Source organism: Schistocerca cancellata, chromosome 5, assembly GCF_023864275.1.
Source record: "Schistocerca cancellata isolate TAMUIC-IGC-003103 chromosome 5, iqSchCanc2.1, whole genome shotgun sequence".
Lineage (NCBI taxonomy): Eukaryota > Metazoa > Arthropoda > Insecta > Orthoptera > Acrididae > Schistocerca > Schistocerca cancellata.
The window spans coordinates 570,491,227-570,506,709 of record NC_064630.1 but is presented as its reverse complement, the minus strand read 5'-3'; the positions used below and the strand labels follow the sequence as shown (position 1 = coordinate 570,506,709).

At 37.7% G+C, this 15,483-nt stretch overlaps 1 protein-coding gene across 2 annotated transcripts in view; it reads left to right on the top strand.

The window, feature by feature from the left end:
* The first annotated feature begins 5,960 nt into the window (after positions 1 to 5,960).
* The window catches only part of LOC126187629 (uncharacterized), a 35,428-nt gene continuing 25,905 nt past the window's right edge, over positions 5,961 to 15,483 (top strand). For both annotated transcript variants that reach the window (XM_049928827.1, XM_049928826.1), the window contains exons 1-2: positions 5,961 to 6,093; positions 6,243 to 6,385. In XM_049928827.1, the coding sequence (XP_049784784.1) occupies positions 6,092 to 6,093; positions 6,243 to 6,385 (145 nt within the window). In that variant the 5' untranslated portion in view covers positions 5,961 to 6,091. The remainder of the gene's footprint in view (positions 6,094 to 6,242; positions 6,386 to 15,483) is intronic.

Below are 15,483 nucleotides of genomic sequence, written 5' to 3'. Positions count from 1 at the left end.
TGAACCTAGTGATGGGACAGGGTATGCATTAAAAGATGTTTTTTGGGGTAGGAAGTGGATTTTGTGATACAAGATGTTGTAGTGTGGGGAATAAGGGATAAGAGTGGTTTGTGTGAGTGAGGACTAGAGGATGCCCAGGCTAGGGAGTCAAAGTCGATGAAGATGAAATGGATGTGGTTGTGGAATGAGGTAGCTTGGGTTTAGAGATTGAAGATGGAACAACGAGAAAGGCAGATTTGATGGAGCATTTGTGGGTGTTGAAGTGGGTGGATGCTTTGGAAGACGACTGTCATGAATTTTATACCTTCAGCCGCATAAAGTGGGCACAGGGGACTATTGGGCTGAATGAGTTTATCCGTGGGACAGGTGGGACAGAGACTTCAGATTTAGTTTGACTTTGCATTTCACAGAATAGCTGGGGGCTAGTTTCTTTGCAGGTGTTGTAGGTAGGAGGGGAAGCAAGGTTGTGGCAATGTCTAAGAAAATGAGAGGCATTGCAGTGCATACAGATGCATCGATTTTTACAATCTGCAGTCAAGTGATAATTTTAACGGAGGCACTTAGGCGCTTTTGGCAGCAGTAGGGCTGAGGATGGGATTTGAAAGGTTTGACCTTGTGGTGTTGGTCATGTATTATGACCCCCTCTTTAAGTAAAAGATTTACAATTGAGGCAGAGTTAGAGAAGACATGGGCTAGGTGAGTGGGGCCAATTTCACTACTGATCTGCAGGGCTCTTCAGACTCCTAAGTCCATGTAGTGTCCAATTGAGATTCCACTTCATCATCCACGATCTCGAGAACAACCTTGGCAATTACTGGGCGAGCACACTGGACTTGCGTCCTATAGGACGACTGTTCAAATATGCATTCGGTCATCCTAATTTAGATTTTCTGTGTCTTCCCTAAATCGTTTCAGGCAAATTCTGGGATGGTTCCATTGGGAGGGCACAGCTGACTTCCTTCCCCATCCTCCCCTAATCTGATGGAACCGATGACCTCTCTATTTGGTCCTCTCCCCCTATATCAACTGACCAATCGACCCTGGAGAACACTGTGGTGAGGGTTGGAGGATGGCAGGAAGGTTAGAGTGGTCTGTTTTCTGACCAGGATGTGGTGGTGAGAGGTGGTAAGGAGGCTTTGAGACGAATGGTAATGCACAAAATTGTGGAAAGGAGGTTAAAATTAAAGTTAGGGATCAGAGACTTCAGTAAAATGAGTCTTTTCTTGGGCTGATTTGTTGGGTTTGGAAGTTTGGAATGTTTTTCCTGATTTCGTGAGTGAGGGATTTGGGTTTCAGGAATTTTGGGTCTGAGTTAGAGAAGAAAAAGGTATGAAGGGCAGAGAAGATGTTGGAGGGTTAGGAACTGTGTCCATACACTGCATGTTGTCAAGTTCAATTTGCGTTTTTAGGTGTAGGGTGGGAGAGATATCGGTATTTTGGTGTTTTTTTTATTTCTTAGCAGCTGTTGGAGGGAAGAACGGTAATGGGATTGCAGGGGTTGCGGCAGTATATGGGGTTGTTGCAGGTTACCTTGGTGTTGAGTAGGTCTTTCAGCACAGCATGGCTTGCATTTGATTGGAGCAATGAGGCTCTGGGAGGGTTGATTGTGATGTCATTTGTTGCTGCTGTTCCTTTGCGAGTTGTTAGATGTACAGCAGCGATAGATGTGGTGGCATTTTAGTCACAGCTGAAAGAAAAATGGTATGGAGATTTGGAAATGGAGAGATATTTATGTATTGCTGTTGTGGTGTGAATGGATATTGTAGGTGGGGATGGACAGATGTAGGGGGCTAGGCAGGATGACGTGCTCCATGTGGTGACAATGGGTGCAGGAAATGAGGATGTATAGATGAGTCATCATGGAATGATCAAGATGGCAGTTCGTAGCTGGCAGTGTTGAGTGATGTGAGCGGACGCTGTAATGACGCTGAGGATGATGATGACGAGTTGTGATGGATGTTGAGTCGGTAGCCAGTGATGAAATGTCTCTGATTAATGTCTCTGATGTGATAGGGAAGACAGCAGCGACATTTGGAGTGATGTGGTGATGATGGAAAACTGGTGAAGGTGCCAGCGACGAGAAGATGGAGATGGTGAGAAGACTTCAGCAGTGGTGGTGGCAGTGAGACAGGAGTGGCGAGACGACTGTGATGGCATCAAGACGAATGACAATGGTCCACAGGGTGAGATGAGGATGAAGATACATGCACGCACATAAGAAGACTTAAAGATACAACGTAGACACAGACAACAGATCCTGATATGAAGAATAGGGGAGTACACCCACCAGTCCACACATGACAAGAAGGTGGGTGAGTGCCAATTATTGATATGGCACCAGGGACTCCTGACCTGGGGTTCTGAAAGAAGGGCTGGATCTTATGAAAGCAAAGACAGAAATAGTCAAACCTCTAGAGAAAATAGAAGTCCTATATTTTGACAAGATTAATATAGATGGTCGCTTGTGCTACAACTCATCAAATGATGTCATTTTGGGACGTAACAAAAACGTTATGGTAATCATGGCTCATGGTTTTGTTGTCAACATGGAAACAGCCTGTGTATTCTGACTTCGATAGCAGAAAGACTACTTACCTAATTCAGAACATAGCAAAGCAGCTGGAAGCAGCTGAAACCCAAACTGCAACAGCAATCTGTAATATGGGAGGGAACAACTCGAAGGACTGGAAAGGGCTCCGAGTTTCCACATCAAAAACCTATTTTCCAAACCCTATCGATCCAGTGAGAGGAGTGCGGGTTCTTTGTGATGTCCTGTAATTTGCTTAAATTGCTTAGGAACCATGTTTGAAACATGTGATGTCTGTTATTTTTGACATGTCTGAAAGAACAGACACAATTTCGACCCCACCAGCCATTATGAATCAATAAAGGCGAAGAGGAATTAATGACATTAGCTACCAGTGGGCATCGATTTAAATCAATGGGGAAAGTAGGAAATTTGTGCTACATCGGCATTTAAACCCTTGTCTCCTGGTTATAGGCTGATTCAATGACCACTGCACCATCGCAACTGCACAGATTACTCTAGCACGCCTCCCATCAGACCCAAATCCTCAACTTATACACACTATCCTCATTAGTTGTGGCATTTTGCCGATTTCCATAAGCGTTTGGGCATGGTGTGCATTCACACTGGAAGTGATCAATTGGTTGCCCTCACCTTAATTATATATGTGGTGTCTGTTCTTTCAGACATGTCAGAAAAAATGGACAATACATATATAATAAGGTGAAGGCAACCAACTGATCAATTCAGTGCAGATACACACCATGCTCAAACACTTTATGAGTCCCGCCAAAATGCCGTGAGTAATGAGTATAATGTGAAAATGGCACTATATCAGCTGTGTATGGATAAGTTGAGTTTTTTAGTCTGACGGGAGGTATGATGGGTAGTCCATGTAGTTGCGATGACCACTGTGTCCAATGGTGCAGTGGTAAACGTATCTGCCTAATAAGCAGGAGACCCGATTTCAGATCTCAATCTGGAACAAATTTTCAGCCTCCCTCTTTGGTATAAGTTAATGCCCAAGCCCACTGGCAGGTAACATCATTAATTCCTTTGTGACTTGATTCATGTTTCGGATGATGGAGTAACTCTATTCAACATCATGACCTTCAACAAGATGCTTTTTGAAAATCTTTTAGCAACACAGAGCAGTGTTTTAAGCATCATATACCACATTATGGAGACTCAAGTTGACAATGTTAAATTTCTGCTATCACAACCTGATAATAAATTCAGTTGGGAAGGCATACCACATAATTGCTGCAGCGCCTAATTAAGTCTGTATTTGCAATGCAAATGATGTCCAATGTAAAAGATATAAATCTAAAAAAACTTACATACTTTGCTTACTTTCATTCTATTATGTCATATGAGATCATATTCTGGAGTAACTCATCAAACTGAACAAAAGTTTCTATAGTGCAAAAGCATGTAAAAAGATTCATTTTTGATGTAAATTCAAGAACACAATGTATAAACCTATTTGAGAAACCAGGTATTCTAACCATTGCTTCTTAGTATATTTATTCCTTAACGAAATTTGTTGCAAATAGTATGTCTCTATTTCCAACCAATATGTCAATACATAGTATCAATACTAGGAATAAGAACAATCTACATAACGATTTAAAATCATTTATCTTGGTCCAAAAAGGGATCCAATATTCAGGAACATACATTTTCTTTAAATTGCCAGCAACCATTAAAAACTTGGTTTCAAATAAAGTACAGTTTAAACTGAATTTGAAAGACTTTTTGATAGGCAACTCCTATTCTGTGGATTAATATCTTAGCAGAGACTGTTAGACCAACTTATGTAAAAATGTCTGTTACATTTCAGTTTTGACAGCATTTGGTCATAATAGCCAATATTAAGTATTTTGTGTATGATAAATTTATTAAAAATGCATAATTATGTTTCATTCTGACAGTGAATTAATTCTGTAAATATTAACAGCTGCAGTTTACTATAATGTATTCACCTACTTTGACAAGCTCCTTACAAATGATCAGGGAAGTGAGTATTATATTCAAATGTTCTGGACTGGTGACCTTGCTGTTTGCTCTCTCCCCAAATCAACAATCAAATGTTCAGTGTTTTTTATGTTATACTTTCTGACTTGTTCCCATCCACTAGAATCATTTCACTTTTGTGTCTATGAAACAAAAATGTAATGTAATCTGAATCTAATCTATTCCTGATTATTTCATACATGTTAGACTAGATTAGATTCAGTTTTCCTTCCATAAATCCAAAAATGGGATGATTCTCATGGGTATAGAACATGTCAGAAAATATAACATAAGAAACATAAAACTTTATTTGAATATAATACCTGCTACCTGGATCATTTGTCAGGAGATTCTCAAAATATGTGAATACATTACAGTAAACTGGAACTGCTAACACTTACAGAATTAATATACTGTCAGAATGAAACATTGTTATACACTTTTAGTAAACTCCAGACACAAAATACCTGATCTTGACTGTTGTGAGCAAGTGCTGTCAAAAATGAAACCTAACAGACATTTCTACTTAAGCTTATATAACTGTCCCTATTAAGATATTCATCTGTAGAGTAGAATAAGTTGTCTATCAAAACGTCTTTCAAACTCGGTTTAAACCGTGCTTTATCTGAAACCAAGTTTTTAATGGTTAACCACTAGCAGCACGAACCTCCCTCCCAGTATGCCTACCTGATTATTTCTAGTTGCCCTGGGCCTGTATTTTGCATATCGATAGTAAACTGTCAGTCGCTTTTATATCAATGTTTCCAAGAGGAAGTTACCACCACCGATTCGTTATCAGTGCCGACGTTTGGGGTGTGCATGTGGTTATTTTATTTTGCAAATGAAAACACACGCACTCCGAAAAATCTGTTCCTTTTCGCACCTTTTACATTGCATTACTAAAATCTGCACTTCTTCAGGTGAAACATATGGCCTCTTTCTAAGGACTACACAAGTGTATAGCAGACTGGTACATTTGTAACAAGAAAGGGTTCCTGTCTCTCTTATACTCATAGCAACGGCCTTCTCTATCACGTAGTAATGCTGCCGAACAATTTGTCATTAATTATGCGTCCCTGAAAGCTCTCTATGGCGTTTTGTTTGTGCCCCAAACAGCAGTTCCGATTACGTTGCCATCAGTTATGACAATCGTATTGCATGCAAGTATTTAAATTAACATTTATGGCGTATGAAATTAGTAAAATATGTCTATATATACCGAAACAGTGGAAATATTCTACTATGTGAATCTGTTTTGCGCCGAGTTATTGGTGCCTACAGCCATTGGAAAGAATTATAAGTGAACTTGTTCGCTCTTCGAAGTGCGACTGTTCAGTTAGATCACGACAATAAATTTTACTTGTCGGAGTATGTGGAGTCCACTGTTAGCAGTGGATCTTTGGCGTGTGGGTGAAGATGTAGGTTGTAAACAAATCGATATTCAAATACGACGTAAAGCAGTGTAGTGTTATTAAAATGGAGTTTATTTAAGTTTGAGAGTGGTTTACCTGCCCACGAGAAGAGTATCAGTTCTGGTAATATAAGTAAATGTACGTAAATGTATATATTGTCCTGGAAAAGTATTTGTCGGCGTTTGTTAGCGTGACCTGTGTAGAATGGGAGGCTCAATTCATGTTTTTGAAAATAGTACCATTTATTAACGATATATGTTCAATAAAAGTTGTTTCAACTCTTGCAGGAGTATCAAAATGCCCACGTACAGAGTTCAGAACCTTTATAACATATGTCTGAATAGCATTGTGTGTAATGTCAACTTTTGGTTGAAACTGAAGAAGGACCATGACAAAAATGGGAAGAAATACAGCCCATTTAGCGTCTTGCGTAAGTACTGAAAATTGTCTCTTAAGACTCGTTATACGTTGTAGCGTAAATATGCGAAAAATTGTCTATTAATACTCGTTGTACGTTGTAGCGTAAATATGCACGGTGAACACATCGTGTCCGCTGTAAATGGTTTAAAGTCCTGGTAACAATAGAAATGTTTCATACTGCAGCGATTCTACTGGTAGTAAACTAAATGACAGAAATTTATATCTTGAGTTAAATATGGTGCCGAATGAGTAGGTAGACACAATGTAAAACTTGCCAACTCTATAATTTAGTCGTGCAATTTGTTGAACAATGAAGTTTTCCTCAGTAAAAGTGGCTGACTTATTTTATAGAATATGCCATGAAAAAGACGCCATGTAATGGCATTTTAATTAATGTGGGAGGATTAAAAGCAGGAAATTTATTTTATTCTGAACTATTGTTCAAATTTTATAAATCCACACATGTAGAACTACTTTAATCCAGCAGTATGCATTTTAAGAGTTTTTATTGACTAACGATTTTTTAAATTAGTATGTTGTCTTTGAAAGAGTAGCCTCGATTAGGATGAATGCAGTATGGGGAGCTCTGTGTACAATAAAGGGAAAAAGAAACAAATTATTATTATTATGCAGACTTTGTGTAATTTGGTGAGGTTATCCTTCTATTATTTTGTATATTTTACAATAAACTCCATAAGAGTATTGCTCAAGAAATTGTTGTTATATCAGAATTTAAAGCTAAAGTTACGTATTGGAGCTCACACCCCTGAAATCCTGGTTGTGGCGACAGACTGATCTGTAGTGCGGCTCAAAGTCTAATTAGGTTGGAATGTCACAGTTTGGTACGTAGTTGGCAAAGCCAGCAAATGTGAGAGCAGAAGATCGGACCGTGGTAAAAAATTGAGTAGTAGTTAAGCCTAAAGTTTATGTGTGCCAGAGTGCAACAAGTTGTTGTGGACAACTGCATTACTGCCCTAGCAAGTGATACAATATTGTCTTTATATTGGACACAAAAATCTGAAGCAAAAGCAATGTCTAAATCTCTCAAAATACTTGGTACTCTGTTATCAGATAAGTGTTACATTCCATCATGATAAGATACAACCACGTATGGAGTATTACATGGCTTCAGTTTTGATTTTATTTAAGTTTCGGTTTCGGGAGGCGAAAACTACCTCCTCCCTCTCTCCCTAACATTCCCCTCCATCCCAAAATGTCACTGGCAGTACTGAAATTTTGTTTCATGCAGGTAAGTATTAACAAGTAAAATTAATATTAATAATACCCCTGTTAGTTACAGAGAGCGTAGGCTGGTAAGACATAAATCTGTGGAGTGTGAGGACCTCATTATTGATATTTGCTTTAAATGGTTTATATAGTCCAAATATTGCTAACTGCCCAACTAAGCACCTGCCAATAAACAATCGTCTTTATGCTAGGATTGCAGAAGCTTCAGATTCCACCTGTCTTTGACCCCTAGCATCATCACTACAGCAGCTTCAACATGCACCAATATAGAACTACACACACACACACACACACACACACACACACACACACACACACACACACAGACACTCGCGCGCCAACAAACATGGACAAAAATAAAAACGCCACAATAACATCTACACCAAAAATAAGGTGAAACTAAACAGGATATCCATGGAAAATTGGGTGGGGACAAGCTAAACATACAACAATAAAAACAAATAACACAAAAAAATTTAAATTACAACATTCCACTACTCTAATTAAACCACAGGAATCAGACATTTCCCTTGAGCTATATAACTCAAACATAGCTATCGACACCAAAAAATCAGCATCTACAACTCGGAAAAATGGAACCAACATCCCAACAACTCCAAAACCGAAATATCCCATAATCATTACATCGGTTAAAACACAACCAACCTACCATAAATAAACAACACCCAAAACATCACAGCTTCAGATTCCACCTGTCTTTGACCCCTAGCATCATCACTACGGCAGCTTCAACATGCACCAAATGACGACAATTATAGAACTACACACACACACACACACTGACGACGCCACATATTCATGTCCTTGGTCCGAGTCATTGGAACTCTCGTCAACCGCATGTTGTTGCCACAAATGTGACATGACATATTCAGCAATAAGACTGTGTCAGACATCATATCGTCACCCATCTCAGATTGTAATGATACACTTGGGAACTTCACTGTCCTAAGCATACCTAACAAAAAATCAATAAAAGTAATTAGACTTCTTTCCACACAACGAACACCAAACTAACCAAACCTAACAAAAATACATAACACATAAACATAAAACCTTAGTAACTCACTGAAAACATTTCCACAACCCAAGCTATCGCAACAAGTACCTAAACTCAAAACCAAGTTAGCGCGATGACAGCCAAAACTCAAATAAACCCTATACCACATGTTAAACTCAGTATGTCCACATCCACCGCCACAAGGCAGATGCAACAACATAACATCTACAGACGCAACCAACTCATAAACTCCAGGCCTTAGTTATGTCGCACACCACACCAGTATTACGTCACGGGTTAAGGGAACACAGTCGCGAGGGAACTCCCATAAGGAATCAATGCTAAAACGAGCAAACGTCAGGTACACTTTCTTAAGTAACTAATGGAGATAAAGACCTGAAACTTTTACAGTGTACAGCTGAAACATCATTCTCAAATCACATAAAAATGGTTAATGTATTTTAGGCCTATATATTTCATGATTGATCATTTTTTTTTTGTTCTATAAGACAAAAAATTAAAACTTTTCTAAACACCTTGGAGCTTGTAAATCTGTTTTTTTTTTTTTATCAATACTGGTCTATTTTTTTCATCTAATTAATCATCGTTGTGTTAACAAGAGATACTGTAAGTCTGATGTCTGTAGCAGTCATAGTTTTTGAGAAAAGTGTACCAGAAGGTCAAAAATTGTAGTTTTGAGAAAAATGGTATTAAAGTTTTACATGCAAGAAAGTAATGTACAATGTCATACAGACACACTTTTAAAACATTCCAAGGCTATGCTGTGGCTCAGCTTCTTGATCTTTATCTTCTTTTCTTTGGCTAACCTGGCCTCCGTGGTAGCATTTCCTGCAGAAATATCAGCACAACAGATACAGTCCATGTCAATCTTTTTCAGTCCCCTTTCAGTATTGATACCATCCTTTGTTCCCAAGAGTCTTAATACATCAGTCTTCTTTGACACACCAGTATTGAAGCACATCACTGCATCATGAACACCAAATTTTAGTGTTTCTTTTATAACGAAAACAGTTTTTGGTAGCCTTGTCCAAATGACAGAATTCCAAATGACAGAATTCCAAATGACAGAACTTTGGGTTTTGAGTTTTTCCATGGCGACACTTTTTCAAGAGCTCTTGTTGGCTAAGGTCTCTGAAAATTAGTTTCCCAGCTAGCAGGATTTTGTCTGGAATTGAATGTTTGTGCTTATAGCTGGAAGATGTAGCTGGGTTGTTGAATTTGCACCAGCTGTCAGGTCCCCGTGGGCAAAGGTTATGTTGTGGTTCCTCATCTGTTGAAATTTTATGAAAGAATATAGCCCAGATGGCTCTCCTCATTGCTTGTACATTGTTGCAATTATTTCTAATGGCCATACCATAATAAGTCTGGATCCTAAACCATAATGTTTATCTTCTATCACTTTCTGATAAGCCTTACTGTCCCCGTCCCTAAGATAGTCTGTATAGAGGATACCTTTTGAAAATGTTAGCAACACCAGCCACTTCCATGCCTCCACTAGAACCATCGTAGTCCTTTTTGCACACATGTTGTATAGTGGGATTTTTGCTACAAATGTCACAGAACTTGGTAATAATTTCAATATCCAGAACCTTCCCAGTATCAAAAGAAGTTGCTGACACAATGCCATTTAGGGATGTATGCCCACGTTTCTGCCAACTGCCATCAAAACCAGCAGAAATTTGCCTTGGGTCAGATTTCGTATCATTCAACTGAACTGCTTCTTTGGTTGCTTTCAACATTGTAGATTCACGTACCTCAGCTACAACTGCACCAATAGTCTTGTTGTAAACATCAAACTTTCTTGTAGGTGGAGGAATGTTCATCACTGCCTTAAGAACAGCACTTGCACTTCGCCCTTTTCCAATAAATCTAAGTGCATACACTAATCTTATATTGTTTTCATACAATCTGCTTCCTGTTGTGTGGGATGACATTTTATTGGCATTACAGCTACATTCCAAACATGTCAAAACTAAATTACAAACAATTCCCTTGGTTTTCACCACATCTTCATGCAAAGTAACGTTTCCACCACAGTTTTTACAGTTTGTGTGTTTTTCGATAAGTTCACGTAATAACCTCATGGATATCAGAATGTTTGTGTCAGTAACAACAGAAACACTGTTCACACCACATATTGCATTGTCACGCATTTGAGAGGCACTTGGAAAACCGGCAGCACCTAGAAGCTTCTTGCTTGAAGCACTGACACTTGCACTGACTTCACTTTCAATATTATTTTCTGCCCTCTGTTCAAAACTAGCAGTTTCGCTGTTTATTTTTACATATTTATTTCCACGAAACTTCGGCTTATATCCAAACTTCCTAATTGTACCCATTGTGTTATAACGTTTCACAAAATCATTACATTTGTATTACCAAAACGTAAACAACTAGGATGAAGAAACTGATGAATGATAGTCGACAATGCAGACAGGCTGGTAAACATCAGAATAACAATTCTCTCTTGCAACACAAATAAAGAGTATTTATATCCATGGAACATAAATGATTGTTGTACTATATTCAGTGCTGACTACTGCGCAAGACACAGCAAAAATGGATGTGGCGCTAGTTACCATGCTTCACGAACAAATTAATAACTCTGAATCTAATGATCAGATTTTTATAAAACAAACGGCATTTTGTAGCCAAATAATTGGAGCATAGATTAAGACTAAGAAAAAATCGATTTTTTTTTAGCCTGTTCGCGACTGTGTCACCTTAAAGCAGACTGGTGGAATTGCAAGCTTCCGTTGACTGATCTGATTTTATTATTAAATCTAAACCAAATGTATTGTAGCACCAGTATATTTAGTTAATTGATTTCAGATTGTCATGGGCAGTTGTTCATTAATGAAAATTACCCATCTGCCAGATCTTGCAGTATATTGATCTTTAAAAAGGGTACTAGACATCATTCAGAGGCAATAAGAAGCTTGAAGGTCTGAGAAAGTAATTTTAGCTGTATCAAAACAAAAATTCACTTGAGAATGCTATAGACCTACAAAGAGATGGGATGGATACCGAGTCCATACCTTCATGAGGCGAAAACATCTCCCACCCACCCCCACGATAGTCTCAATCCCCCCCCTCCAAAATGTCATTGGCAGTGCTGAAATTTGCCTCTTGCAAGTAAGCATTAGCAGGAAATTTGGTTTTTTGTAGTTTTATGAGACAGTAATATGGCAGTCTAATTACCAGTTACATAAACAAGGTCCAATCTTTCTTCAACAGTTGACACATTGACTACTAAAAACTAGTAATGGTAGAAATTGAAACATTATTTTAAGTAAATGAATTAGCTTACACAGTATCACAGTGAATCACATAAAATATAACAATCTCCACAAAAATAGTTGAATATGAATATCTCTTTAAAATGCAGTATTTTAAACTTGATGACTAGAAATTCAAACAGATAAGCTGTCAAAGCTGATACAGGTAACTACTTGATCATAATGTTTGAAAAACACCATACTAATAAAACCATGGCTTTTAAATAATTAAATACTGAATTAGAATTTGACCAAATATCAAAGTACCTGGTTAAAGAAAAGGGCACTTACCAACTATAAATTTCTTCTAACCAATGGGGAATGTGAATATATCACTGTTAATTCCATAGTATTACTATTTCAATTACAACTCAAAATACATAACTAAAATTGTTCCTTCTGGTCCAAGGGTAGAAAAAAGGGTTCCCAGTGCTTGGCTGCTGTATTTCGAATTGGTAGAAATTGAAAGCCTTTGGAATGCCAGTGTTATCGTACTTCCTACTGCAAACATTAGCAATCAAACAATACTGTTTCCTAATAGTGTTGTAGTTGTCATTTGTAAATGGTGGTGTTAGTTTCTTTGTTTTGAAATGAGTGAAGAAGTAGCTCTTGCATAGTTGTGGGCAATAAATGCAGGTACACAAACTACTTACGCAGTTATTACACAATACTGATACAGTTGCATAGTTATTCTAGTTTTAATAACAAAAATCATAAACTGAAAGATGGCCTGGCTTTACCAACTTGGTAGCAGGCATCTACGTTAATAATTTAGAGAAATCATTTTTCTTAGTCACGAAGTATGTTAATACCTATATGGAACAATATAAATTCCAGGATGAAATATGAACAATGTAGGAAAAGGACTGCTACTTGCCATAAAAATGACACATTAATTTGCAGACAGGCACAGTTAAGTCACTTACACATAAGATTTTGGCTACAGCCTTTGTCAGAAAAAGGAAGAGAAATACCATTCATTCACACAAGTAAGCACACCTCATGTGCACATGGCCACCAACTCGAGCAGGTGTTGGCGATCATGGGTGTCCAAGCTGCCGGAGTTGGCGGTCATGTGTGCTTGTGGTTTGTGTGCTTGTTTTAGCACCTATATGGTCTATTATAATGAATATCTACAAGATGCAATAACATTTCTTGTTGGCACAAACAATAACAATGGTAGGACAGTGATCAGTCCCAGGGAGAAAAAAGCTATTGACAATAAACATATAACTGATGTGATTCATTAACACATCTTTACATCCATACTAATGCCAAATAACAGGCAATAAATTTTATTGTGTGTGAAGATAATATGTGACTTACGAAGCTGAAGACTATCTAACTTCTTAGGCTATGCTGCTGTGGTGCATTCTCTAGTTGTCAGAAGAAATGTTTTCTTATGTTGGTACAGAGAACAGACTCACTCTGCCAGGGGGCATTAACCTGCTCTGGATGCTGTACAAATATGTTAGGAAATTGGAACAGTGTTCATGAATCAGCATATCATATTAAAAATACAGTCAATTGGAATGTTGAAGTGTCCATCCCACGTTCTCCAGCGCAACTGGTGATGCCTTTTGTTCCCTGTTACTGATGAGTTTTGTTCTAAAGACAAATCAAGGTAGTGGACAGCATAGCAAGGAGACAAAGAACCACACAAGTGACACCAATCTTACCTGAAGTATTACATAACTTCTTGATGAACTGCACAGGTCGTGGAAAACCTGCTACACTGGAAATAGATAAAAATAACTTGTAAGTTATTTCAAGTGGACTGTTGTTAGTTGCCACATTGTATACTGAATTTTATGCAGACTTGATAACTGACATAGTGAGGATATCTTTTAGGTTTGTCAGACTTATTCAAAAACATAATGATATTAACTTATGGTGGCTCCTGACTTAACTTACAAATTGCATGTTTAAAGTTAGAAAAGTCCCTGATGACATGAAATCCACAGTTCTTGTCCCAGTTTATTATTCTCATAATATATATAGTCACAGAACACTGTGTGAAAGAGCAACCAAGTAACTACTTTTAGAATAATAATCAAATCTCTTTGTTCTATGGCAGTAAGACAATCTGCTATTGAAGCTGTGAAGTCTGTAGTTACAGATTTTCTCAGATGTTTCAAAAGCTGTTAATTTGCCCATGTTGTGCTACTTGATCTGAGTAAAGAATTTGACACTGTATCACATGGTAGCCTAATATTTAAATTTGAAAAACCTGACGTCAAGGAGGACAAACTGTCATTAATCAAATGGTATTTTAGACAGGAAATGACTTGTCACAGTAAGTAATTGTAGATCGAATTCTGTACCAGTTACTATGGTGGTAATGTATGCTGATGATACAGCCCTAGCAATAACTAACCCCAATATATGTAAAGTGAAAAGGGATACAGCGACAAGTCTGCACTATGGTGACATAAAAATAAAAGCAAAACTGAAACTAAATACTTTTTCACCTAAACTGTCTCCATAAATACTAATTTTTTGTATAAACTGACTGAAAAAGTAAATGAGTGTGAATCTCTCAGACTACTAGGAATCAATTTGGACCCATAACTGAAATGGAATGCACACCCAGAGCAATTGTGCATAAACAATCACAAATGATTTTCTTATTGCCTGCAAATTAAAAGCCTTTGTTAGTGAAGAACAGCTTCTGTCTGAATATTGTGCTTTCTTACAATCTCACTTAACAAATACAAATATCGTATGGGACAACTATTATGGTGGTAAAACATTGTTTATGTCGCAAAAGCAAAAGAGCAGTGATAAAAATAACAGGCATTACAGATTGAGATTCATTCCAACCAGAACTAAAAATACTAACTGCACCTTCCCTATGTATTAAAGCTTGCCACGCCTCAATGAAAAGCAGCCAGGCACTTTTAACAAACAGAAGTGCCACCCACTTTTGTGGAACAAGAAATAGAAGTAATATAGATTTAGAATAAACTAGATTATGTAAGTACCAATATAGTAGCAAATATAGTGGCATGAAGTTGTACAACAAACTACCTCTGATAGAGATCGACAGCATAGTTATTTTGAGAGGTGTCTACTGAACCTATTAACAGTTATGTTTATGAGTTAGAAAGAAACTATACTGGTATTCAAAATATAAATCATTATTTTTAATGTAAAATCTAAATGTAATGTGTAATTTTTAATGCAAAATCTTATTATTGTACGATTATCAGAAACTTTATCATGCACATGATGAATAAATATGAAATACAGCTTGTGATGCAATACTTGGATTTGGTAATATTCTTAAACCATTTTTTTGCGCCTCTCTCTACCATTGGTAATAACACCCTTCTGGAGGTGCTATAGCTTTCTGCACTGGCAGTGGCTTTTACCATGTGAAGGCCTATTATTCTACGTCATGGAATAATGTTCTCGAATAGCTATGTGGTCCAGAAATGCTTGCGTATTTTTCTAATTTATTTCGCATATTGTTAGTGAAGTTCCTCCTTGGCTACAAAACGCAGAGTACAGTTCGCCACAGCTCTGCAGCATTTGAAGAAC